Source organism: Ursus maritimus, unplaced genomic scaffold (assembly GCF_017311325.1).
Source record: "Ursus maritimus isolate PB19 unplaced genomic scaffold, ASM1731132v1 scaffold_5, whole genome shotgun sequence".
Classification (NCBI taxonomy): Eukaryota; Metazoa; Chordata; class Mammalia; order Carnivora; family Ursidae; genus Ursus; species Ursus maritimus.
The window spans coordinates 46,553,972-46,580,232 of NW_024426663.1; the positions used below are offsets into that span (position 1 = coordinate 46,553,972).

Below are 26,261 nucleotides of genomic sequence, written 5' to 3' on the forward strand. Positions count from 1 at the left end.
AGAAACATGCTACTTAAAAATGCACTTAAATTGGAGTGTACTTTTCCATTGCATATGTTTTTGAAAATTCCTTCTGAATTGCTGTACTATGATTTATTGATACAGGGATGTGTTAAATTTATTAATAATTCTAGTATTTAGAACTCACCAATTCTGAAAGTGGCACAATTTACTGATAAACACATTATTGTATATTTAGGTTGTTGTAACATCTTACTGTTATAAATAATCCGGTGTTAAACAACCCAAGCGTAAACTGTTTTCAATTTTCTCATGATTTCCTTGGGGCTGATTCCTAGAGGTGCACTACTGAGTTGAAAGACATTAAATTTTTGAAGGGTCCAGATCCCTATCAATAGGCCTTAAAGGTAAAATAGGATTTGGTGAGTTAGGGATTTAAAAAAAAAAAGAAAGGTTACCCACATAAAGATTCTGTAAAACTGTCAAGAGAATTCTTCAATTCAGGAAGCCTGCCTATGGACTACAGCTTATTCCTACTCTAACGAAAGCATCCTGCTTATCTTTGTTTTCTCAAATTCCAGTATAGAGCCTTTGCTGCATAGTAAATATCAATCCAAGTATTTGTTGACTAAATAAATGACAAAATTCCTTTTTCTTCCCCTACTGGAAAATAAAATTCCAGAATGACATAAATTTTTCCTACTGAGAATTAAACTATTTCATTAATTTATTAACTACACTAAAAAACGTTTAAAAGTCCTGGCATGTGATTTTATACATAAAAATTTTAATACCTCCTAGTTATTTTCACTCAACAAACAAAGCAAAACAAATTTTGCATGTAACAGTAGCCATGTTTTCCTCTGTGAGATCTCCTTTAGCAACTCACTTTGCTGGTATATTCAAGGAGTGGACAATCTACACAAAGATCTCCTATTATCTTTTATTAAAAAAAACTGCCACGGATAGCAGTGTTTACAGTTTTTTTTTAAAGAAAGCAATACACTTTAAAGCATTTAAGTTGTCTTGCTATAAATCCTATTTATATTTAAATTTATAAAATTAACACACGTACCTGTATTGATTTTAAAACACTCTGTCTGTTATCCACTGGTCGAAGGTCTTTAGGAATGTAAAGCCTAACACTGCTGATGGCAGACAGGAGGTGTACCAAAACTGGAACAACCTGCCAAGCAAGAGTTACAGAACACTACAATTAAAACTGCACATTTTCAAACTCTGCCATTCCCTAAATTTAGCTTGAATCCTTAAAACAAAGCTGCATTAACAATCTGTGACACACATAACAGTTGATAATAATCATTGTGGAAGCTTGTATCTTATCAGAAGCTATATTTCAAAAGTAAAAACTAATTAAACCTCTAAATAACAGGCAAATAAATGGTACCTAAACATAAGTTACTCCCGCAATACAGATCTCATTTGCACATCCTCCTGTATTGGCACTTCTTGAATACCTTGAAGTACAATAGCACTACAGGGGAAGGAAAGACTCCTGCGTAGCTTTAGATGCCCAAGTAAGGTTCACGTAAGCTCTGGATGGGCCAGAATGAGAACAGATGAAAAGAAGTATTCCAACCAGAGGAAACAGTATACTCCATTAGACATAATGAAGAATCACCTATCTTCAAACTAACTTCACACTTTCTCCTGACAAGAACACCCTTGCCTCATCATCAAATATGACATTTTACTTCCTTTAAATTTAGAGGTGTCCTGTACACTGAGAAGTTAACACTTTCAAAGGTCCAAATTCATCCGTGTATTGGTCTCTCATGGCTACCTTTACTGTGATTACTACTGAAAAAATGACTATCACTGGCCTGCCGGTAACAAATATATTCCTAGTGTTTTACTGAATAAAATGGTATAACAGCTGAGCAGTTTCCAGAGTCACGACTGCTTGGGTCTGAATTCAGTGTTCTGCTAGTTTTGTGACTTTGAGGAAGTCTCCTCATCTTTTTAAGCTTCGTTCTCCCCATTTAAAAATGGAGATGAAATGATATCTATCTTATTAAACTGCTGTGAGAATTACATGAAACAATGCATGTAAAATACTTTAAAATAGTGCCTTACCACCTTTAAAAATGTTATTTTGTATAATAAGCAAAATTAAATGTCAACAAATCTGTATATACCAAAACTAAAATATTAGCACATATCATTCTCAAATACCAAAGAGAAAAGGTATTTGTTAAGTGTTAATAAGTGAAAAAGATGAAGAATGAAAAAACAGAGAAAGCCATTTAAACGGGACAACTACAACTTCCTATTTGAAAACGACCAAAAAAATAATAATATAATAAACTGTCCATTTTATTTTCTCAATTGTTACTAGTTTGCCATATGTGCCTTTTCTCTTTCCAGATAAGATTTTGGGATTTTTGGAGGGAGTGTTTTTCTTTCTTTCTGCCTTCCTTGTTCCTCCTATTTTAACCATTTGAAATTCATTTGCGGATAACAAGTCACTTCATCTTACCAGCAAATACTTCATCATGTATCTTCTAAGAACAAACACATTCTCCTGCATAGCCACATTATATCATAAAAATTTAACAATAATACATTGTCATCTAATATACAGTTCATAATCAAACTTCCCCAACTGGCTCACTAATGTCCTTCACAGATACCGCCACCACCACCACCACCACCACGTTCAGATCGAGGCTCCAACCAACGATCATTTACTGCATTTAGCTGTCAGGTCTCTTCCATCTTTTTAAATCCAGAATACTCCCCACCTTTTTTGTTTTTATGGGACTGACATTTTCATATAATTTCTAAGTTAAAAGGTACAAGAATAGAACAAAGAGCTCCTATGTACCTTTATTCAGATTCACCAATTATTGCATTTGTCCCATGTGCCTTATCATTCTCTCTCCACAAACACACACCACGTCCACAGCACGAGTATTAAAAGCGGGAAATTTAGCGCGGATACAGTATTATCTACAGTCCATATTAAACTTTCACCTACCTCCCCAGCAATGTCTTTTACACCACCCTCCCCCCCCCACTCTATGCATCCAAACCAGGACTACGAATTAAATTTAGTTGTAGTAATTCTTTATTCTACCTTAATCTGGAACAGTTCCTCAGTTTCTCTGTGCTCCTCAGGATACTGACATTTTTGAACGGGGTACTTATTTGGTAGAACGCCTCTGAATTTGAGTTTGTCTCATTATAAGGAATCATCAGGTTCAGGGTATGCATTTTTGGCACAGGTGATGTTTTTCTGTTCTTCCCATCCATTGATCAACATTATTGGTGATACTAACTTTCATCACTCAATTCAGATGGTTATCTCTAGCATTCTCTCCTGTAAACTTACTACTTTCCCCTTTACAATTGATAAGAAACTTATGAGAAGATTCATACTTTGTAAATATCCCATTCCTCACTAAACTTTCAACTCACTAGTCTTAGGATCTATGGATTTTTCTTGCCGGAGTCCATTTGTGGTAGTCGCCTAATGGTGACTTTTCTAACAAATTTATTCTTTCTATATTTTATCTATCTACCTACCTACCTACCTACCTACCTACCTACCAACCTACCCAAGTATGGATTTGTGGATGCTTACTTTCATTGGATCATAATTCTTTAATATAACCTTTATTCTTAAACTGTCAAATTCATTTTTAAATAAGACACTATGAGGGCTGAACTGGCTCTTTGAACCACCAGTTTGTGACCCATGCAAAATTCTAGATGCACTATTTGAATGGAAAGAGAACACTGAAGTGAATGTACATAATCCAAAAATGGCAGAAAAACTCAAAATAATTCACTTAGCTTTAGACAGGAAGTATATGCTTTATGTACCTGAAGTTGAATTCATTTAGCACAAGTATTTGAGAATTTCCTTGAAAACAAAATAAACACCATTTAGTGAAGACTTGATTCAGAAGAAAGATAGAAACTGCTCAATTTCTAACAGTTTCCCATAATAAACACTATCCAAAAATGGTCAACTCTCACATTAATGACAAGAAAGACACTACAAAAGTCCTCCAACAAATGTCTCCGTAAGTACAAGGAAGGGAAGATCCTACGACTTAAGTTTTGTAAATAAGAAGTTAAATGCTTAAAAACCAACTGAATAGTTCTCATAAAATGATAAATCTCTACACACAGAGATTTAAAAACATAATATTTGCATAGTATAGTTCACTCGACTTTCTAACCCTAATAACCTTATAAAGTAAGTTAGAATTCAGGCTCATCATGACACAAGATTGGTTTATATAAATCCAAATAATCATGTGGGTAAGTACTGCAAACCTGTTAGAATACCAATAACAGGAATAGACCTTTTCAAGTTTGCCATAAATCAACTTCCCCTTTTAAGATAAGCAAATGATAAGGTAGATAATAGGAAAAGTCCATAAGTTAAAGTGAATATGTTCTAAGTAAGTTTCAGGCAGTGTCATTTCTTCAAATCAAGGCTATTAACTAAAATATGATTTTTGAATTTTTTCATCCAGACAAGATATTTTTTGAACCAACTACATTTTAATCAAGTCCAGGCAAAGTTATTTAAACTGATGTGTTTTATTAAATTTTAGATTTTTAAAAATATTAAATGTGTGTCTTGATCTAATTTTCTTTCCAACTCTGGAAATTAACTAAAAGCTTGAAGCAATCTAAGAAGCATTTAAAAAGCTAAATTTGGTATCACACACACTCCAAGTTAAAGGAAAGAAAAGGACTGTGGAAATCCCATTACCTCCTCATATCTCATGCAAAGGAAGTCTGGTTCAAACATACCCAGGCTACATAACAACTGCAGTTGAGAGATGAAATTTCCTTATAAATTATCTATGGAATGATTTCCCTGTGTCCAGAATTCCTATTTAAGATATTAATTTATAGGGGCGCCTGGGTGGCACAGCGGTTAAGCATCTGCCTTCGGCTCAGGGCGTGATCCCGGCGTTCTGGGATCGAGCCCCACAGCAGGCTCCTCTGCTGGGAGCCTGCTTCTTCCTCTCCCACTCCCCCTGCTGTGTTCCCTCTCTCACTGGCTCTCTATCTCTGTCAAATAAATAAAATCTTAAAAAAAAAAAGATGTTAATTTATAAAAGCGAACAATACATACATATTCCATCTCTTAAGATACAGTCCTTCTCTGGGACACCTGGGTGGCTCAGTCAGTGAAGCGTCTCCCTTCGGCTCAGGTTACGATCCCGGGGTCCTGGGATGGAGTCCTGCATTGGGCTCCCTGCTGGGCGGGGAGTCTGCTTCTCCCTCTCCCACTGTCTCTCCTCTGGCTTGTCCCCACCCTCATCTCTCAAATAAATAAATAAAATCTTAAACAACAACAACAACAAAGATATAGTCCTTCTCTTTGTTCTATCTTTATCATTCAATCACATATAACAGAACTTAGAGTTCTTTTAAATAAGGGACATTTCGAGGTGCCTGGGTGGCTGAGTCTGTTGGGTGTCTGATTCCTGGTTTTGGCTTGGGTCATGATCTCAGGGTCCTGAGACCGAGCCCCGCAGTGGGCTCCATGCTCAACAGGGAGCCTGCTTAAGATTCTCCCTCCGTCTGTCCCTCCTCCCACTCATTTCCTCTCTCTCTCTTTCTCGCTCTCAAATAAATAATCTTTAAAAAAACAAAAGTAAAGAAAGGGATGTTTCATGCTCTGTGCATGTTCTTGCATTGCTCGGAAAGCAATTTTTGTCTGAAAATATTCCTACAAGTCAGGTGAATTTCTCAACACTTCTTTTATAAAACCTTTACTGATCTTGCCTCTCAAACACACTCTACCCCAGTTAGAGGGTGCATTTTTGATGTTCACCAACTCGAGCACAAAATATTCCCCCCATTAAGCTGTCAGCCCCTTGAGACCAGAGACGAGATGATATATGTACTTTATGCTAACACACCTCCCGTCAATTCCCTGAAATAAACTGAATTAAAAAATGTTAAACATCAATTATACTTCAATTAAAAAAAATGCTACAGAAGACATAGTTTGTCTAGGATCCAGTGATATCTACCCTGCAGAGGCTATTAAACTGAGACAAAATATGATTAAGTACTACAAAGCTTCTTAGTATCTTTAAGTAAAACAGGCACAGCTGCTAGGCTTACTAAAATCTGGGCCTAAAAGCGAGACAGACAACAAACAGTTTTCCTTAAAATGCTAACTCTAATGAATTAGTCATTAGAACGTTTTCTTGGAAGAATCTAAGTGTTCACTGTGAAAGAATGCCACAACTTATCATCAATGTCTGCCATAAGAGAAAAAGAATGTTGGCGCGTGTGCCACATATTTGCCATTCCAAGTTGCAATAACTTCAAAGGTCCCTTTGAATACAATGACTACTTGCTAAATTGTGGGAGTTTTACTCTCATTTACAGTTAAGCAGTCAATTGTAAAATAAACACTACAGAAAAAAAATTATACAAGTTTCACTGGTGCTGGAATTCTATAGAACAAATTTTAAGATTAAGGAATAGAAACCAAACACTAGCTGGGATTAGAAGTAAAATAATTATACTTTTAATTATTATTTTAAAACATTTAATAATGAACAGTCTCCTTAAATACTGTCTATTCTGAATTTGTCATCTGAACTAACCCAAAGCAAGAGCCTCTGATTCTGCAGTGGCAGATTTTAATTTCGATATATCAAAGGTTATTTTAACATACATCATCACAATGACATTTCCTAAAAAATCTAGGGAATACACCACACATTTAAAACAATGTTTTAAAATAACAAAATTCTAGTATATTAGCCTTCAAATACATAGGTGGAATCTCAATAGTGAGATTTTACCTATAATTAATTATTTAAAAAAAACAGTGGAGGGGGATGTTTAAGAAATACAGGTATCTCATGTAGCAAACTGAATGTTTTGCATTTAAATGAAAGCACAGGTAAATTGAGGAGCTTGGGAAGATGGCAGAGTAAGAGGATCATGAGCTCAGGTCCTCCCACAGATACATCAGGACTACAACTACATACAGTGCAATTCACTCTGAAAAGGGCACAAAGACTAGCATAAAAGCTTTTCCACAATAAAGATATAGAGAAAAAGCCATATTGAGAAGTGTAGAAGGGGCAGAGACATGGCTGGGAACCAAACCTGTCAGCAGGGTGACCCCCCAAAAGGAGTGTTATCTCAGCCACACAGTTCCACCCTGAAGACTGAGAGGATCAAATCCCACATTAGGCACCCCTGCCCTGGGGACATGCATCAGGAAGACAAGCCCCCTTTTAACATCTAGCTTTGAAAATCAGGGAAACTTAACTCCAAGAGCGTTGGAGGGCTACAGGAACCTCAGAGCCCTGCTGACTAAAGATGGCACAAATAAAGGATATACTGTACTCAAGGACTGGATGAATTAATACCATTAAAATGTCTATACCACTCGGGGCGTCTGGGTGGCTCAGTTAGTTAAATGTCTGCCTTCGGCTCAGGTCATGATCCTGGAGTCCTGGTATGGAGCCCTGCATGGGGCTCCCTCCTCAGAGGGGGATCTGCTTCTCCCTCTCCCTCTGCCCCTCCCCCTGCTTGGGCTCTCTCAAATAAATAAATAAAATCTTAAAAAAAAAAAAAAGGGGTATATCACCCAAAGCAATCTACAGATTTAATGCAATCCTCATCAAAATACATATTTTGATACAAAGAACCTTGTTCTTTCATACAAAGAACTAAATCACATAATCTTAAATTTGTGTAGAATCACAAAGATCTTGATGCAGAATCATCAAGCCAAACAGCCAAAGCAATTGAGAAAGAAGAAAAAAGCTGGAGCTCAACACAATTCCAGATTTCAAATTATACTACAAAGTTATAATAATCAAACAGTATGGTACTGGCACAAAAGCAGATCAATGGAACAGAACAGAGAGCCCGGAAATAAGCCCACCATTATATGGTCAATTAATCTAAGAAAAATGAGGTAATAAGAATGTACAATGTGGAAGAGAGTCTAAGCGACAAACGGTGCTAAGAAAACCGGACAGTCACATGCATTAATAAACTGGACTACTTTCCTATACCATTAAAAAAAAAAAGGATTAAAGACCTAAATATAAGACCTGAAACCATAAAACCTCTATAAGAAGGAGAGTTTCAGTGGCTCAGTTGGTTAAGTGTCCAACTCCTGGTTTCAGCTCAGGTCATGAGATGGAGCCCCATGTCGGACTTTGTGCTGGGAGCGGAGCCTGCTTAAGATCCTTTCCCTTTCTCTTTCTCTCCTTCTGTGCCTCCCTCGCCCCAACTCACACTCTCTCTATAAACAAAACAAAAACAACAATATAAAAACAACTCCTAAAAGTAAACAACTCCTAAAGGTAGTACTGCCTTAGCAATATTTTTTTTGGATCAGGATTTTTAGGCAAGGGCAACAAAAACAAAAATAAACAAAAGGTTCTACATCAAACTTAAACTTTTGCAGCAAAGGAAACCATCCGCAAAATGAGAAAGCAACCTACTTGATGGGAGAAGATATCTGCAAATGATATACCCAATAAAAGGTTAATTAAAAAAAAAACTCATAAAACTAAACACACACACAAAATCTGACTAAAAAATAGGCAGAGGACCTGAAGAGACATTCTTCCAAAGAAGATATTCAGATAGCTGACACACACATGAAAAGATGCTCAGTATCACTAATCGTCAGGGAAATGCAAACCACAATGAAGTATCACCACCCACCTGTCGGAATGGCTAGTATCAAAAAGTTAAGAAGTGTTGGTAAGGATGTGGAGAAAAGGGAACCCTCATGCACTGTTGGTGAGTATGTAAATGAGTACAGCCACTGTGGAAAACAGTGTGGCAGCTCCTCAAAAAATTAGCAATAGAAACATCATATGATCCAATAATTCCACTTCTGGAATTACTATTATTCTAAAAAAATGAGCACACTAATCTGAAAAGATACATGCACCCCTATGTTTATATACAACATTATACATTATGCATTATATACAACAGCCAAGACAAAAAAGCAATCTAACCGTCCATTAACAGATGAATAAAGATGTGTTATACACACACACACACACACACACACACACTATCACACACAAAAAAGAATGAAATCTTGTTGTGTGCAACAACATGGATGGATGTGCAATATGGTTATTATGTTGAGTGAAGTAAGTCAAAGATAAATATCTCATGATTTCACTTATATGTGAAATCTAAAAAACAAAAGAAACAAAAAAACCAAAAACACATTAAAAAATACAGAGAACAAACTGGTGGTTGCCTGAGGGGAGGTGGGTGAAGTGACAGAAGCAAGATGTGAAGGGGATTAAGAGATACACGCTTCTAGTTATGAAATAAGTAAGTCACAGGGATGACAAGTACAACATAGGGAATATAGCCAATAATGTTGTAATAACTTTGTACGGTGACAGATGGCGGCAACACTTATTGTGGTGAGCATTTCTAACACATATAAATGTTGAGTCACTCCGATTAATATCTCAACTACACTTAACCTAAAATTGTTAAAAGCACATGGGAATTAAACGGTTTCAACTAAGGAAACTTACGCAGGATTTTTAATTCTCAAATTACTGCTTCAATATTTCATAGAAATATAATGAACAGCGTGGATGAAGTAAAACTGTAAAGTTATTTCATCACGAAAAGATTAAAACATCATTATAGTTCAGGTAAAATCCAACTTCATGTAAAAAGTTATATTAAATTCTCTTTATCTTTCACTTCATCATTATTTACCTGCCCATAATTTGATAACAGAAACAGAGTTTAAATCACATTAATCACCCTTCTGATATTTTAGATGGCTTTAACATACCTTTAAAAGCCTTGGAAACTTCCCGTTTAGAAATCAAGATAGTATGTTCATTATAATCATATTCAGGAAATCCAGTGATTATAAGTAATTCAAAAAGTATTTGAAATCTTAAGATGAAAAATATGATGTGCAAACCTGCATTTCTCCTTTCTCATCAGGTTTAGCTGGTTTTGCAGCCTCGGTAGCTGAATTTTTCAAACTTTCTTTGCTACAGCGCAGAAGCACTTCAACTACATATAGAGGATCCAGTTCACCAGAATTAGGCTAGAAAAAACAGGATAAAAGCAGCTCATTATTTCTTAAATACTGGCCTGCAAATTTTAAGTTCCAGAGGTACCCGGACTATGTTCTCAGCATTTAACATCATGAATGGCACATACTGCACAGTAAAAGTTTATTTTATGAAATGAAGGCTGTCCTTTATCCTTCAACATACTCCACTGAATGAGGAAACACAGAAATTACTTGATACTATGAATTCAGATGAGATTCAGTGTGTGTGTCCAGGGTGGTATGGCTGTAGACTTGACACTTATGCATTTACATAGCATGAGCTGCCCTCCCTCTCTGCCCACTTCCCTGCTCAAGCTCTCTCTTCAAAATAAATCAATCTTAAAAAAAAATTGTACAAATAAAACGCCATTTTAAATTTCTAATGATTTTTTTTATAATTTTATTTAATATTATACCAGAATTAGAAAAAGAAACTATAAGAAATCAACAGTATCTGAAAATAAATCTGTATCTTCAAATTATCCTAAACATCATGAAAATTATACCGAAAGTAGGTTACTTTATTGCTTAGTACACTGGCACCTCTATAATGTGGTTTTATATCATTTTATTAAAAGACTTTTGTCTTTTATATTCCCTAATAAAAACATGATTCTCAAGATCCAAGGATTAATTACATCCGTAATTTATGATAATCTGCTTGGCAGCAGTATCTTTCAAACAGCAGTAAGATATTTTTCTTTGGTAAGGAACTCCTCTCTTCTTTTTAATTCAATATTCGAGTGATCCCTTTTGCATAAAATAGATAAAAGGAAAGTTATTTTGATTGAGGAGTCAACATGTCAAAGAACTGACTGCGTGGTATCCCCTAGGCACAGTTACTGTTCAAAACTGAAAAACTTTCAAGAAACTACAATAAACCCATACCTATGATCTATTTCTGCAATAAACTACCAATCACTTAACAAATACATTTCCAAATACAAAACAAAAATACAATCATAATTATCTTATGGAATTCAAATTTCTGAAAGCATAAGCTCCATTCCTCAAAACCCAGTTTTTTTCTTCACATCCTTTTTTTTTCTTCCAAAATATGGTTATTTTTAAAGAAGTTTCATCAATACATTCTTCATTTTGGTATAGACACAAACCAAAACTGAATAGTATTTTCAATTAAGTCTGTATCTGCAAAGATTATGTATTTATGTAAAGCTTAGTCAATATAAAATGATTTTATAAAACAATGAGCTAAGAAGTTATGACCCAACTGTTAATTCTTCCAGGGTACAAAAGACTGTAAGGAGAATCAATGACTTATCTTCGCTTCCAGAGGGGAAAAAAATCCTCTGTGTAAGATCCATTCCACAGTCTGATGAATGAATTAACTCCAAAGTGTTAGGTGACAAGTGAGTATTTAAACAAAAATCATCTACGATTTATGAACAATCAATCTGTAACGTATCTAGATAATCTAAAACTCTTGTTGGGTTTAGTTCCAATTCTACAGATTTTATTTTTAAATTTAATATTCTTCCTCTGTAAGCTAAAACAATCATAGAAGTGACCCTTGGAACTCAAGTATATCATATGTAATCTTTCTTTGTAAAGCTACCAAAATCACTCATATTACAGAGATATACTATGGGAGCACACTTCGAAGACTTCTTTATTGAGGCATTAAGTGGAAATTTGCTGTTAAATATATTTCTGAAAGATTATAAAATAATTCAGGGCGCCTAGGTGGTTCAGTTGATTAAGCGTCTCACTCTTGATATTGGCTCAGGTCATGATTTCAGAGTCATGAGACTGAGCCCCAAGTTGGGCTCTGTGCTAAGTGGGAGGCCTGCTTAAGATTCTCTCTCTCCCTCTCCCTCTGTCTCTCCCCCTGCTTGCACGCTTTCCCTCTCTCTCTCTCTCTCTCAAGAAAAAAAAATATATTTTAAAACTGTTCTCACTGAACTATTTCTAAGCTCTAAACTGTGGTAAAGGTGGATCAGCAATGTCACCCTTCACATAAGAAAATAGTTACTAAATGTACTAGTTGGCTTAATGATTGTCTTAGTATAAATTCTTTAAATTTTTACACCTATGTCCTTATTTTTAACTTCTTAATCATATAGTTGAACTTTCTTTTTCCTAACTTCTTTTCATTCTTTTAAAACGAGGCTAATTTCATACTATAAGTGAAAATTATCAGATTAAAATACAATTTTGATGAAAATTTCAAGTTTGTAGAATGTAAAGTAAAAATATAAAATAAATTTTGACAATGCTGACAATCACCATTTTTATCTCTTTAAAATGCTTCAACTATCTTCTTCCTTAGTGTATATTTTTCCTCTCTCCCTACCAAACCCTATTAACCACAAAAACCTCTGAATTAGTATTCTGACCTAGATTACAAAATCAATAAAAGAAATATTTCAAGTTTTTAGTGAACAAATGTAAGCAACTCAGTGGAAAAATCAGTTTCACCATCAATTTAACCAAAAAGAAAAAAAAGTGGAATGTGTTCTTCTCTAACCCCCATTCCATATTTGCCTAAAAGAATTCTCATCAACTTGCACTACTTTTATATATGGATCAAGGACCAAGAGAGGTAAATTATTTAAAAACCTGTTCACTATGTATGTATGTGTGTGCAAATGTAATTATAATTGTGTTAGGTATAATTTTTCTCCCTTAAAAATATAAAACCTGAGATCAATTACCAGCATGACAGCATGAGGAGTGTATCACAAACCCACCTCCCTAACAAACTTGAGAAAATTATAAAAAACCACCCATGTAAAGTCTCTGGAAATGGTTCTAAGGGCACATAGCAAGTGAAGAAACATCTATTCAAGAAAGTCCATAAAACTGGGGTGCCTGGATCAGTTAGTTAAGTGTCTGCCTTGCTTCAGGTCATGATCCCAGGGTTCTGAGAGATTGCTTCTCCCTCTGCCTCTCCCCCTGCTTGTGCTCTCTTTTGTCTCTCTCTCTCCAACGAATAAATAAAATCTTAAAAAAAAAAAAAAAGTCCACAAAATTCATTAGAACATAAGTCTGATATCTAAACCAAGATCACTCCTACCTCATTTCTCCTAGCTCATCAAGACAAAAACTGCAGATCAGTGAAGCCAAAATACAGTAGGGCGCCTCCCTGCAGCTCTCGGTTGGAGGGCAATCTTCCCAAAAGGCGCAGGATGCCAATTACTGAGGCATTAAGTGGAAGGCATTAAATTTCTTATCCTGCTCCCACCTACCTTCTACCTGGGCAGAAGAATGGTGCCCCCACCATTCAGGCTTCCTTGCCCAGACACCAGTGGCTGGTCAGAGGCTCTATCTTAGGTGTGGTACGGCTGAGAATACTGGGGCCTCAACTGCCCTTGTTTACCCTGCCTTTAAGGCATTGCTGTCACGCTGGGAGAGGGGAACCATAAAGACCTGACATATAAGGGCACCTGGGTCTCTCAGTCGGTTAAGCGTCCTACTCTTGATTTCATCTCAGGTCATGATCTCAGGGAAATGGGATCGAAGCCCGCATGGGGCTCCCTGCTCAGCAGGGGTTTGCTGGTCTCCCTCTCTCTCTGCACCCCCCCCCCCGCATGCTCTCTCTCTAAAATAAATAAGTAGAATCTTAAAAAAAAAAAAAAAAAAAAAAAGATCTGAGGACCACGCTTCATGTAGTCCACAGGTCCTAAAGTGTCACTCAGAACGAAGAAGGTTATGAGTGGGGGTGGAACAGACTTCACTCAACTGAGCTAAGCACTATATCAATAAACAAGCAAATAAAAATTGTAAGACGTGAACAGAAAAGTATGATCCAAGACCTAAGTACCAAAGAAAGCAGTCAACAGAAGAAAATGCCTGTGTGACCAGATATTGGATTAAACAAAGACTTAAACGTAACCAGTATAAATATTTTCAAGCAACTAAAGGAACCATAATTAAAGTAAAGGAAGGTAAAATAACAATGTCATTCAACTAGAGAATACCAATACCAATAAAGAGATAGATATGATAAAAACAACCAAAAAGGAAATTCTTAAATTCGTAAGTATCCCTGAATTGAAAGAAATGACTAGAGGGGCTCAAGAGATCTGAAGTAGAAGAAAGCAGTAGCACATTTGTACATAGACTGATAAGATTAAGTAACCCAAAAAACAGGAGGAAAAAGGAGACAATGAACAGAAGCTCAGAAAAATTTAGGCTATCAGTAAGTACAATATACTCATGTGAGTACCAGGAGAAGAGAGAAAGAGATGAAAAAATATCTGATGAAATAATGGCTGAAAATGTCCCAAATTAACTGAAAAATATTAATCTATATACCCAGGAAATTCAATGGACTCCAAGTAGAATAAATATAAAGAGATGAACAGAGACACATCATAGTAAAACTGCAGAAACCCAAAACAAAGGAGAGAATCTCGAAATCAGCAAGAGGGGAAAAAAAAAAAAAAAAAGACTCCTCTCTCTTACAGTGGACCACAGTAAGATTAACAGCAGAAACGTCTCCACAGAAACAATGGAGACCAGAAGGCAGTCGGTTGGCATATCCACAGAAAAACACTTGTTAACCAAGAATCTATAAATCCATCAAAGTTATTTTTCAAAAACAGATATTCCCAGATAAGCAAAAACAGAGAATTTGGTGCTAGCAGAACTCACTTTATAAAAAATACAAGAAATTCTTGAGGCTGAAAGCAAGGAACACTAGACATTAATCTGAATCTACATGAATAAACAGAGCACTGGTGTAGGTAATTATGTAACTATGAAAGACAGTATAAAGAATTATTTATTTTTCTACTAAATGATTTAAAAATAATAAGTATTTATTGAATAGTTAAATCTGGAACATATAGGAATGTAGTATATTTGCCAATAATGACACAAAGGAGGTAGGTAGGAGCAAAGCTGTACTGAGCTAAGGCAGTAACTCCAGACGGTAACTTGCATCCATAGGATCCAATAAAATAAACCAGAAATGATAAATGAGATTAATATAACAAAAGCTATAAATACTTGTTCTTTCTTATCTAAGCTTCTTTATAAGTCATAAAATCATATTAAGTAATAATTATAACATATATTGTTGGGTTTATAACATTTATAGATTATGCCACAAAAAAAGAGGGAAAATGGAAGAAATGTATACGGGAGTAATGTTTCTACATCTCACTGGAATTCAGTATAAATCTGAAACTTATTTTATTAAGTTAATATGGAAATACTGAATATGGAAGGCCCTAGCAACCACTAAGAAAATAACAAAATACAGAGATGTAGAGAAAAAAATAAAAAAGTAGAAATCATTAAAATAAACTGAAATATTCTGTTAGAACATAAGCACTTAATGTAAAAGAAAGCAGTAAAGGAGGACTAGAAAAACAAAAAAAAGAAATGAGACTATAGAAAACAAAAAGCATAATAAAAAGCACAAATTCAATGATATCAATGATACTAAAAGTGAATAGATTAACCAACTGATTACGGAACCCAAACAAGAGGTAGAAATTTTTCAGATTGAATAAAAAAAGATCCAGCTATGCAGTCTATAGGAGACACACTTTAATTGATAGAAATGAAGGGAGAAACAGAAATTCAAAAATAATAGTTGAGTCTTCAATACCTTACTTTAATGCATAGAACAAATAGACAAAAATCTGCAAGAAACAGAAAACTTGACCACCACCATAAACAAACCAGACCTAACAGACATCTATAGAATATCTTGCCCAAAACAGAATATACATTCTTCTCAACTGCACATAAAACATTCTGCAGGATAGACCATATGTCAGGCCATTAAACAAATTTCAATAAATTCAGGGGCGCCTGGGCGGCGCAGTCGTTAAGCATCTGCCTTCGGCTCAGGGCGTGATCCCGGCGTTCTGGGATCGAGCCCCACATCAGGCTCCTCTGCTGGGAGCCTGCTTCTTCCTCTCCCACTCCCCCTGCTTGTGTTCCCTGTCTCACTGGCTATCTCTCTCTCTCTGTCAAATAAATAAATAAAATCTTTAAAAAATTTTTTTTCAATAAATTCAAAAGGACTGAAATAATGCCAATTATTTCTCAATAACAATGGAATGACACTGAAAATAAAAAAACGGACAGAAATTTAGGAATTTCATGAATATATGGATATTAACACACTCCTAAATAGCCAGTGGGTCAAAGAAGAAATCAAAAGAGAAATTAGAAAATACTTAGAAGTAAATGAAAATGAAAAAAATATACCAAAACGTATTGTATGTGGTTAAAATTATCTCCCTGGAGGGGAATTTATAGGCATAAATGCTGGTATTAAACTGGAAGAAAGATCTCAAACTAATAACCTGACCTCCTACCTTAAGACAATAAAAAAAAGAACAGAAAACTAAAACTTAAGCTAGCAGATAGAAGGATTAACAAAAATGGAGCAGAAATTAATGAAACTGAAAAATAGAAAAAAAAAATCAATGAACAAAAGCTGGTTCTTTAAGATCAACAAAACTGACAATCATTTAGCTAGATGAAAGATTCAAATTATTAGAATAAGACACGAAGGAGGGGACATTACTAACCACCTTCAGGAAATAGAAAGGATTATAAATTAATATCATGAACAAGTATATGCAAGTAAATTCGGTAACTTAGGTGAAACGGCCTAATTTCTAAGAAAGCAAATCACTGAAAATGACCCAAGAAGAAGTAAACAATCTGAAAAGACCCTATAAAACTGACTTAATAATTATAAACTGCACTCAAAGCAAAGCCTAGGCCCAGGTGTTCTCACTGCCAAAATCTTCCAATTAAAAAAAATTAATACCATTTCTTCAAAAACTTGTCAAAAAGCAGAAGAGAAGGAGAACACCTCCAAACTCATTATGAGGCCAGCATTAACCTGTTACCAAACTCACACAAAGACATCACAAGAAAACTACAGACTGGTATCTCCTGTAAATATAAATGCAAATGTTTCTCCAACATACTAGCAAAATGAATCCAGCAACACATAAAATGAATAATACAACATGACCAAGTGGGGTTTACCAAGAAATCCAAAGTTGGTTTAACATTTAAAGATCAATTAACCTAGTATATCACATCAGAATAAATACAAAATGGAATTAAAAACAACTACATGGGGGCGCCTGGGTGGCACAGCGGTTAAGCGCCGGCCTTCGGCTCAGGGCGCGATCCCGGCATTGTGGGATCGAGCCCCACGTCAGGCTCCTCTGCTGGGAGCCTGCTTCTTCCTCTCCCACTCCCCCTGCTTGTGTTCCCTCTCTCGCTGGCTGTCTCTCTGTCAAATAAATAAATAAAATCTTTAAAAAAAAAAAAAAAAAAAACAACAACTACATGATTACCTGAATAGGTACATAAAAAGCATTTGACAACACACAACAATCTTTCATGACGAAAACACTCAACAAACTACGAACAGAAAGAAACTTCCTCAACTCGGTAAAGGACACTTAATAAAAACCCAGAGCTGAGGCGCCTGACTGGCGCAGTCTTTAAGCGGCTGCCTTCGCCTCAGGGCGTGATCCTGGCGTTTCGGGATCGAGCCCCACATCAGGCTCCTCCATTAGGAGCCTGTTTCTTCCTCTCCCACTCCCCCTGCTTGTGTTCCCTCTCTCGCTGGCTGTCTCAAATAAATAAATAAATAAATCTTAAAAAAAAAAAACAAAAAAAAACAACCCAGAGCTAACACCATTCACAATGGATAAACACTGGATGTTTCCCTGTTAAATTAGGAAAAAGACTGCTCTCATCACCTCTATTAATCCTGTACTTGAGGTTTTAACCATAACAATCAGGCAAAAAAAAGAATTAAAATGCATCCACCTTGAAAAGGGAGAAAGCCATCTCTATTTGCAGACACAACATGGCTTTATACTTGAAAAACAATACATTACCAATTAAGAATATCTAAACAAGGGATGCCTGGGTGGCACTCGGTTAAGCAACCTACTCTTGATTTCAGCTCGGGTCATGATCTCAGGGTTGTGAAACTGAGCCCCATTTCGGGCTCCTCACTCAGTGGGGAATATGCTTGAGGATTCTCTCCCTCTGCCCCTCACCATGTGCTTTCTCTGTCTCTCTCCAAAATAAACAAATCTTTTTTTTTTTTTTTTTTTTAAGATTTTACTAGAGATAGAGACAGCCAGCAAGAGAGGGAACACAGGCAGGGGGAGTGAAAGAGGAAGAAGCAGGCTCCCAGCGGAGGAGCCTGATGTGGGGCTCGATCCCAGCACTCTGGGATCACTCCCTGAGCAGAAGGCAGACACTTAACGACTGAGCTACCCAGGCGCCCCCAAAATAAACAAATCTTTAAAAAAAAAAAAAAGTGTGTAAATGAGAGGGAAAACATGCTGTGTTTATGAATGAAAGACTTAATCATGTTAAGACAGGAATACTCTCTAAGCTGATACACAGATTCAGAGCAAGTCCTCTCAGAATCCCAGCTGACTTCTTTGTAAAAACTGACAAGCACATAATCAAATTCATATGAAATTGTAAGGATCCCAGAATAGCCAAAACAATCTTGAAAAAGAAGAACAAAGTTGGAGAACTCATAAATCTATTTTTTTGAAACTTAACTACAAAGATATGGTAAATGAAGACCATATGGTACTGGCACTGGGACAGAGAGGTCAATGAATGGAACTGAGAGTCTAGAAATAAACCTATGTGTCTATGATCTTCTGAGTTTTGATGAGGATGACATGATCATTTAGTGAGGAAAGAATTTTCCAAAAACCAGGGCTATGAGAAGAATGCAGCTGCACCCTCCTTACCTTATACCACATACAAAAGTTAACTGAAAACGGATCAGGGACTAAACATAATAGCTGAAACTATAAAACTCTTAGAAGAAAACACAGAGGTAAATCTTCATGACCTTGATGTTGGCAGTAATTTTTATATATGACACCAAAGCCATGAGTAATAAGAAAAAAAAAAAGATCTAATTGGATTACATCAAAATTAAAAACTTTTGTGCTTCAAAGGACACTATCAAGAAAGTGAAAATAATCCACAAAATGGGAGATAAATATCTGGAAATCAAATATCATAAAGAACTTACATTAACTTAGTAATAAAATGAGAACTCAATTTGAATGTGGGTGAGCAAAAGAGCTGAAGACATTTCTCCAAAGAATATACAAATGGCCAATTAGCACATAAAAAGATCGTTGGCAATATTAGCCATCAGGGAAATACAAATCAAGACCACAATGAGATACCACTATATACCACGTGTACTCAAAAAGTCAGATATTAAGTGTTGGTGAGAATGTGAAGAAATAAAAACCGTCATACACTGGTAATGGGAATGTGAAATTGTGCAGCCACTTTGGAAAACCACCTGGTAGTTCTTTAAATGGTTATACAGTATCAACAGGATCCAGCAGTTTCACTCCCAAGAGAAATGAAAACATATGTCCACACGAAAACTCAGACATGGATGTTTATAGGGACATTATTCATAATAGCCCAGAAGTAGAAACAATCCAAATTTATCAACTCATGAATGGATAAACAAAATGTCATGTATCTCTACAATGGAATGCTATTCAATCACAAAAAGGAACAAAAAGCTGATATACACTACAACATGCTTAAACCCTGGAAACATTATGCTAAGAAGCCAGTCGCAAAACACATTATGACACAATTTAATGAAATTTTCAGAATAGGCAAATCTATAGAGAGTAGATTAGTAGCTATTCAGGACTGAGGGTATGGGAGCACAGGGTGGAATGACAAAGGTTTCCTTTTCCTTTTTTGAGGGGATGAAAATGTTCTAAAATCGATTGTGGTGATGGTGAATTTACTAAAAGTCACTGAGTAAACAGTACAGTATGTAAATACTATCTCAATAAAACTGTTGAAAAAAAGAAACACATAAGAAATGTAAAACCTGCAGTGAAAGAAATATATAGCACGTCAGCACACTACAAGTAAAGATATTCTGCCCTAGCAATATTCTCTTCAACATAGACAAGTTACGGAATGAGTAAACTGGCAAAGGCTTTTCCACCATTATATGTAAATTATACGTTTTCTACCATTATACATAAGTTATGTAAGTATGAATGGAACCACAACATGTAGCATTTATGGCCACACTTTTTATTGTACATGAAAAACTGAAATTAATAGCTGTCAGAAGTTTAAATGAAGACTACCCTTTCAAGTTCTTCTCCAGGAAGATCATACCTATGTTACTAATAATTATTCCTAAAGAAAATATTATATGTCTTTGGAAGAGAGAAGAGGCAGGCAAGCATTTTATAGTTTTCTCATGTCTAAAGGTGTTTAAATAGAAAATATAAAAGCCTGTAAATCATATCTGAGTTCTAGTCATGGCTCAAATGAATAATACCCATGCAATCTTTGTCAAGGTCAAAATTTCAAGCTTTACTTCACCATATATTTAAAATAAGGTGAGGGGGAGCAGAATGAGAGAGGTAAACTTTATCCAGTTTAATAGTGTTGGCTCAATACAGCCAACTTTTCACATATCCAAGTCTGAAATCTTATCATCACTAAAGATCCCAACTTCCCACACAAGACTGTCCATTCTAGTTCCTTAATATTCTCCATCTGAACCCTTCTTTTATTACCATCTTCCTTCTGACGCACCCCAAAAAGAGTAAGTCTCCTTAACTGAAAAACTTGTATCTACTATGCTATCTCTTTAAATATCCTTCAAACAGTCAACACAGTAACTTCTGATCAGATCAGTCCCTCCCTCAAAAATAAACAGATTAAAAAAGCAAACCATCAAACTAAACCCAAGCAAACCGATGGACCAACTAATCTTCAAACACCTACCACTGCTTTCAAATGTTTAGATCTAGACTGAATATACTCAAATCTATATTTTAACCATTTTCTGTGATTAACTTCAATACTTTTAAAAGATTTCACTCTTTACCTGAAATGTTCTGGACCTGCTGCATATCACTGCTCCTCCAGCAGTAAATATCCATCAAATGAATGCAACTAATTCTCCAAGGTTCCTTTAAAAATTTTAAATCATTTTCCTAATTAGATGCCCTCTCTAATAGACCAGACATAATTTCTTCCTCCTCTGTGCTCCAAATGCACTTTACTTATATCTTTACTAAAGTATTTACACTATTCTGCCTTTTCATTATCTGCTTTCTGTTACTCATCAAATGAGTAAAGTACAGAGACTTTGTGTCTGTGGTCAATGAATGCTTATGAAATTGGGATCAAATGAGATAACAAGTGTGACAATACTTAAAAAATATATCTTACAAACAATTACTAATGAAGATGGTAATGTATCAAAATGGTAGTAACAAACTAAATATCCTTAAGAAGTTCTTCAGCGGGATTAATCACAGATCATTCACAAATACCCATCACAAACCTATGAACTTTTATAAAAAAGATTTTGTTTATTTATTTGAGAGAGAGAGAGAGCATGAGCAAAAGGAGAGGGGCAGAGAGAGAGAGGGAAGCAGACTTCTCACTGAGCAGGGAGCCTGATGCAGGGCTTGAACCTGAGCTGAAGGCAGACACTGAACCGAATGCACCACCCAGATGCCCCCAAACCTATGAACTTGTTTCTCCCAACAAATGGCTTCATTATCTCTAAATTCATTTACATAATTCAGGAGTAACTTCCAATCCCAAAGCTTAATTCCTACTTGCTCTATATCCAGGTGGACCAAAGTTAATGACAACAAAATCATGAGATGGTCAACCTTATGAGAATGCAGATATCTTATGCAAATTATTATTATTATTCTTTTAAGGATGCTCCACACCCAGCGTGGTGAGTGTGGGGCCTGAACTCACAACTCCAAGATCAAGACCTGAGCTGAGATCAAGAATTGGACACCCAAGACTAAGCCACCGGGCACCCCACAAACTACTCATTTTTGAAGATAAAGAAAAATATACATGGAGATACAAAATGCTGCCTGAGGTCACATACTGGGAGACAAATATAACAGGGTGGCTAATTTAATTTCAAGACAGTCACTCATTTAACAAAGTAACAAAATTTTCCCCAATACTACATTTAAGTAATCTTTTCAAAATATTTACATACGTAATGACCAAAGCCAACTTTATTACTGTCTTCCCTTAGAGAGAATAAGTAAAACTGACTAGCTCTTCTAATACCTTTTCTTCAACTCTCTATTGTATACCTAGTCAAAATTCTAATTTTCCGAATCAGAACTATTTCTTTCTAATATTCAATTTGAAGAGTAAAATTATAAAAAGTACTGATGAATTCAGAGAAGACATGTAAACTGTCATGAAATTAAAATGTTATTGTTTGGAAAATAACAGCACTTTGAAGACAAAATTTAAGATTATTCAAAAATGTAATTCCTTATGGCAGAATTTATTATAGCTTCTCTTAATGTAATGCTATTTCTTCTTTGATCAATTTGAGTCTGAAAAAACTTTTTACTAAAAATTTATATATGATTCCAACTTAAGGGCAACAGTTTACCTTAACATTTGACTTTTTTGAGAAATTCACCACTACTCCCCAGCCAAAATCATCTCCTTCATTCTTTACCTAAAAAGAAAGGGAAGTAAATAAAAACATTTATGTTCAAAAAGCAATTTTATAGACTTCTATGCGCACACAATAAAACTTTGAGTTTTCCTGGTAAAAAGCTTATTGAAAGATCCATTAAACTTAAGGAAAAAGATGTTAATCCTGAAGAAAAAAATCACCACCAAATTTCACAGGCCTCTAAAACAGCAACAATAGGAATATCTCAGTTGGCAAACAAGTTTCTAAAATGATATGATGTATTTGTTCTACAACAATATGAAATCTTTTATATTTTATAGTTAATGAATTCATCCAGGACTTAAAAGTGCACACGAAACTGCTTCTATTTTTTGATTTCATAACTGGAAATATTTTATATGTCAATTCCGAAAGTGTCTCCTTCGATTTATATCCCCCAAAATGAAAATCGGTGGAGATTAAAAGGCCTTCACACATGATCCCACCCCCAATCGATTCCATGTGAACAGTGTAAAACAATACAATTAATATAGAACAATTAGAATCTTAACCCAAAAATGACATACCTTTACCAAACGACCTGGCTGTAGAAATGGTAGGCAATATTTTGGCTTATGAATATATTCTTCAATTTCTTTACCCAGTTTGGCAAGCTGCTGTCTAATCTTATAATAGATGACGACACTTTCCTCATTTGGTATTACTATTTTATTATACTGTTCTTCTGAGTTCTTAACCTCTAAATAAAACACAAATATTAAAAAAATATGTAAATTATACAAAGATACATCTGTTTTCCCACTACAGATGTACAGATGAAACAAAGTCAGCTTGCACAGATTAGAGGTTTTGTGGGAAAACTTCAGACCTAACTGTACGTCATTCTGAGTATTGTCCTTCTACATTAAGGTTCTACATTAAAGTCCCCCAAATCACCAATAATAGTGACTCAAACTGAGTCTGAATTGGCAGTGATATCAGGTGAGTTGTTTGTCTCCTATGGATGTGGGAGAGGGTATTAACTATAAGAATTCGAGGCTTACATTGTTCAACACAGCACTGTCCTACAAAACTCTTTGTAATGGTAGAAATGTGCTAGGTCAGCTTTTTCCAATATACTTCCAGCAGACACAGCCATATGTGGCTATTTAAATTAAAATTAATGAAAATTAAATAAAATTAAATATTTAGTTCCTCAATAGCACTAGCACCATTTCAAATACTCAACTGTCAGTAACTCAACTGGTTACTGACTTCCGGACTTGAATAGCACAGTTACAGAACATTTCCACCACTGCAGAAAGTCCCACTAGACAGAACTATTTTGGACCTTTTAAGTAATACGTTGCTTTAAATTTCAGCAAGAATCCAGTTTGCTACTGTCATGAGACCTCCACCACCACCAGGGTCTAGGTCACTAAAACTGAGAACAGGCAATTCAACCACAGTTCTTTCTCTACTCAGTCAGTAGCCAAAACAGAGGCTCTTTTCCCCAAATTTTCTCTTAGCCAATCTAATCATTTATGATAGCATTTTCTACTCAAATTCCTGCATCTAGCGCTGACCTCCCTTCCTCACTCATTTCATGATGCCTCCATCCCATTGTGAACAAACACTATTTCAACTGGCGTAAAATACACAAAACCTAAAACTCACCATTAATACATTTAGTACATTCACAACATATGCAACGATCACCACCACATAGTTCTAAAATATTTTCACTGCTCCAAAAGGAAACTCCATATCCACTGAGCAAATACTCATTTCCTCCTTCCTCCAGCCCCTGACAACCTTTCTATGGATTTATCTATTCTAGATATTTCATATATATACACAATCACAGTATACTGAGGCCTTTTGTGTTTGGCTTCCTTCACTGAGCATAATGTTTTCAGGGCTCATCCATGTTATAGCAACATAGCATGTATCAGTACTTCACTCCTTTTTATGGCTGAATATTATTCCACTATATGCGTGTACCATTTTAGTGATCTGTTTACCAGGTGACAGACATCTGAATTATTTCACCTTTCAGCTACTGTGAATGGTGTTTCTTTGAACATTCATGCACATGTTTTTGTTTGAAAATATTTTTATTTGGTCATATACCCAGGAGTGGAAATGTTGAGCATCTTTTCACATGCTTGTTTGCTGGCTAACAGTTTACTTTTTTTTGGAGAAATGTCTATTGAAATACTTTGTCCATTTAAAAATTAGAATGTCTTTTTGTTTTTTAATTATAAGAGTTCTTTACATACTCTGGAAACTAGACCTATATCAGATATGCGTTTTGCAAATAATTTATCCCATTCTGTGGGCTTTCTTTCTACTTTCTGTTGGTGTCTACTGAGGTACAAAAGTTTTCAATTTTGATAAAACAAATCTACTTTTTCTTTTGTTGCTTGTGCTTTTAGTGTCTTATTTAAGAAACCACTGCCAAATTCAAGGTTACAGGGATTTATACCTATGGTTTCTTCTAAGAGTTTTATGGTTTCAGCTCTTATATTTAGGACTTTCATTCAATTTCAGCTAATTTTTATATATGGTAAGGATCCAATTTCATTCTTTTACGTACGGCTATCCCACTGCTTCAAGAGCATGTGTTGAAAATCAATTGACCACAGGTATATGGGTTTACTTCTAGACTCTCAATTCTATTCCACTGATCCAACTCCTCTATTTAATCTATGTGTTTGTTTCTTTATCCACAAAATGAAAATAACAAAAATACCCACAACTCCCTAAGACTATAATTTCCAGAAGATACGGAAAGTATTAAGAGTAGAGCTCAAAGTAAACATTTGAAGGATATTACAATTGTTGTATTAATTATTTTTACTACCATCTTCAACATTCTCACAGACTGCTCCCTCAAATTTCTGGTCTGCATTCCCTTACGCATGATACATCATCTTGATTATTTTTAAATGAACTGCAAGTCTTACAGGAAATGAATTCCATTCACTGAAGACAAGAAAGCTATTCTTAACACATATCATGGCAACAGACATTACCAAAAAGAGAAACAATTAGAAAACTGTAAGAGAATATTTGACAGACTAAAGTCAATAAAAAGATTTATAACGAAAACGACACAGATGTGTTAATACTGCTGCCCCATCTAAAATTATAGAGTAACACTGTTTGCAGGAATCAGTGAAACAATAAGCACTGACAGGAGGAGTTCAGGGAGACGATAAACATCTGCCTGATAAACAGATGTTTAAATACTGCTCCCCATCCTCTACTCCAAATCACTTCTGTGCTCAGACCATTTTACTAATGAGTCAAAAGTCTGAGACATTTTAAGAAGTCACATGTATCTTTTATCTAGAATTCTAACTATAGCTATATACAACTCCAGAAAGTAAGTGCAGTCAATCAAAGAGTAGACAAACCTGAGTATAAGAAGCTGGTTTCACTGCACTGTAGACCATATAGGGAAGTCTCAATATCTTAGGAAACAGCATGTGAGAGATACTCCAATAAACTCTTAAGAGAGTTTGCAAACAATTTCCTCTTTCTCAGAGAGTGGAAAGGTGGTGGTTCCAAAGATATATTAATGGTGCCAAAGCTGTATTAATATAACATGTGCACAGATAGAGACCTGGGAGTGATGGGAAAATGGACTGCTATTCCCAGTACTAAGTAAATTTTCTAACAGGTTAAAGTTTAAACGGCTTCATTGATCTATAGCAATTCTATCAGTAATTAAAACAAATACGTAATGTC

The 26,261-nt window shown here is 35.4% G+C and overlaps 1 protein-coding gene across 1 annotated transcript in view; it reads right to left on the minus strand.

The window, feature by feature from the left end:
- Positions 1–26,261, minus strand: part of MTREX (Mtr4 exosome RNA helicase) — a 92,927-nt gene that overhangs the window by 22,668 nt on the left and 43,998 nt on the right. The window contains exons 17-20 of the mRNA XM_040622255.1: positions 23,093–23,265; positions 22,497–22,565; positions 9,917–10,045; positions 1,037–1,147 (exon numbers count right to left, since the gene is read on the minus strand). Of these exons, the coding sequence (XP_040478189.1) occupies positions 1,037–1,147; positions 9,917–10,045; positions 22,497–22,565; positions 23,093–23,265 (482 nt within the window). The remainder of the gene's footprint in view (positions 1–1,036; positions 1,148–9,916; positions 10,046–22,496; positions 22,566–23,092; positions 23,266–26,261) is intronic.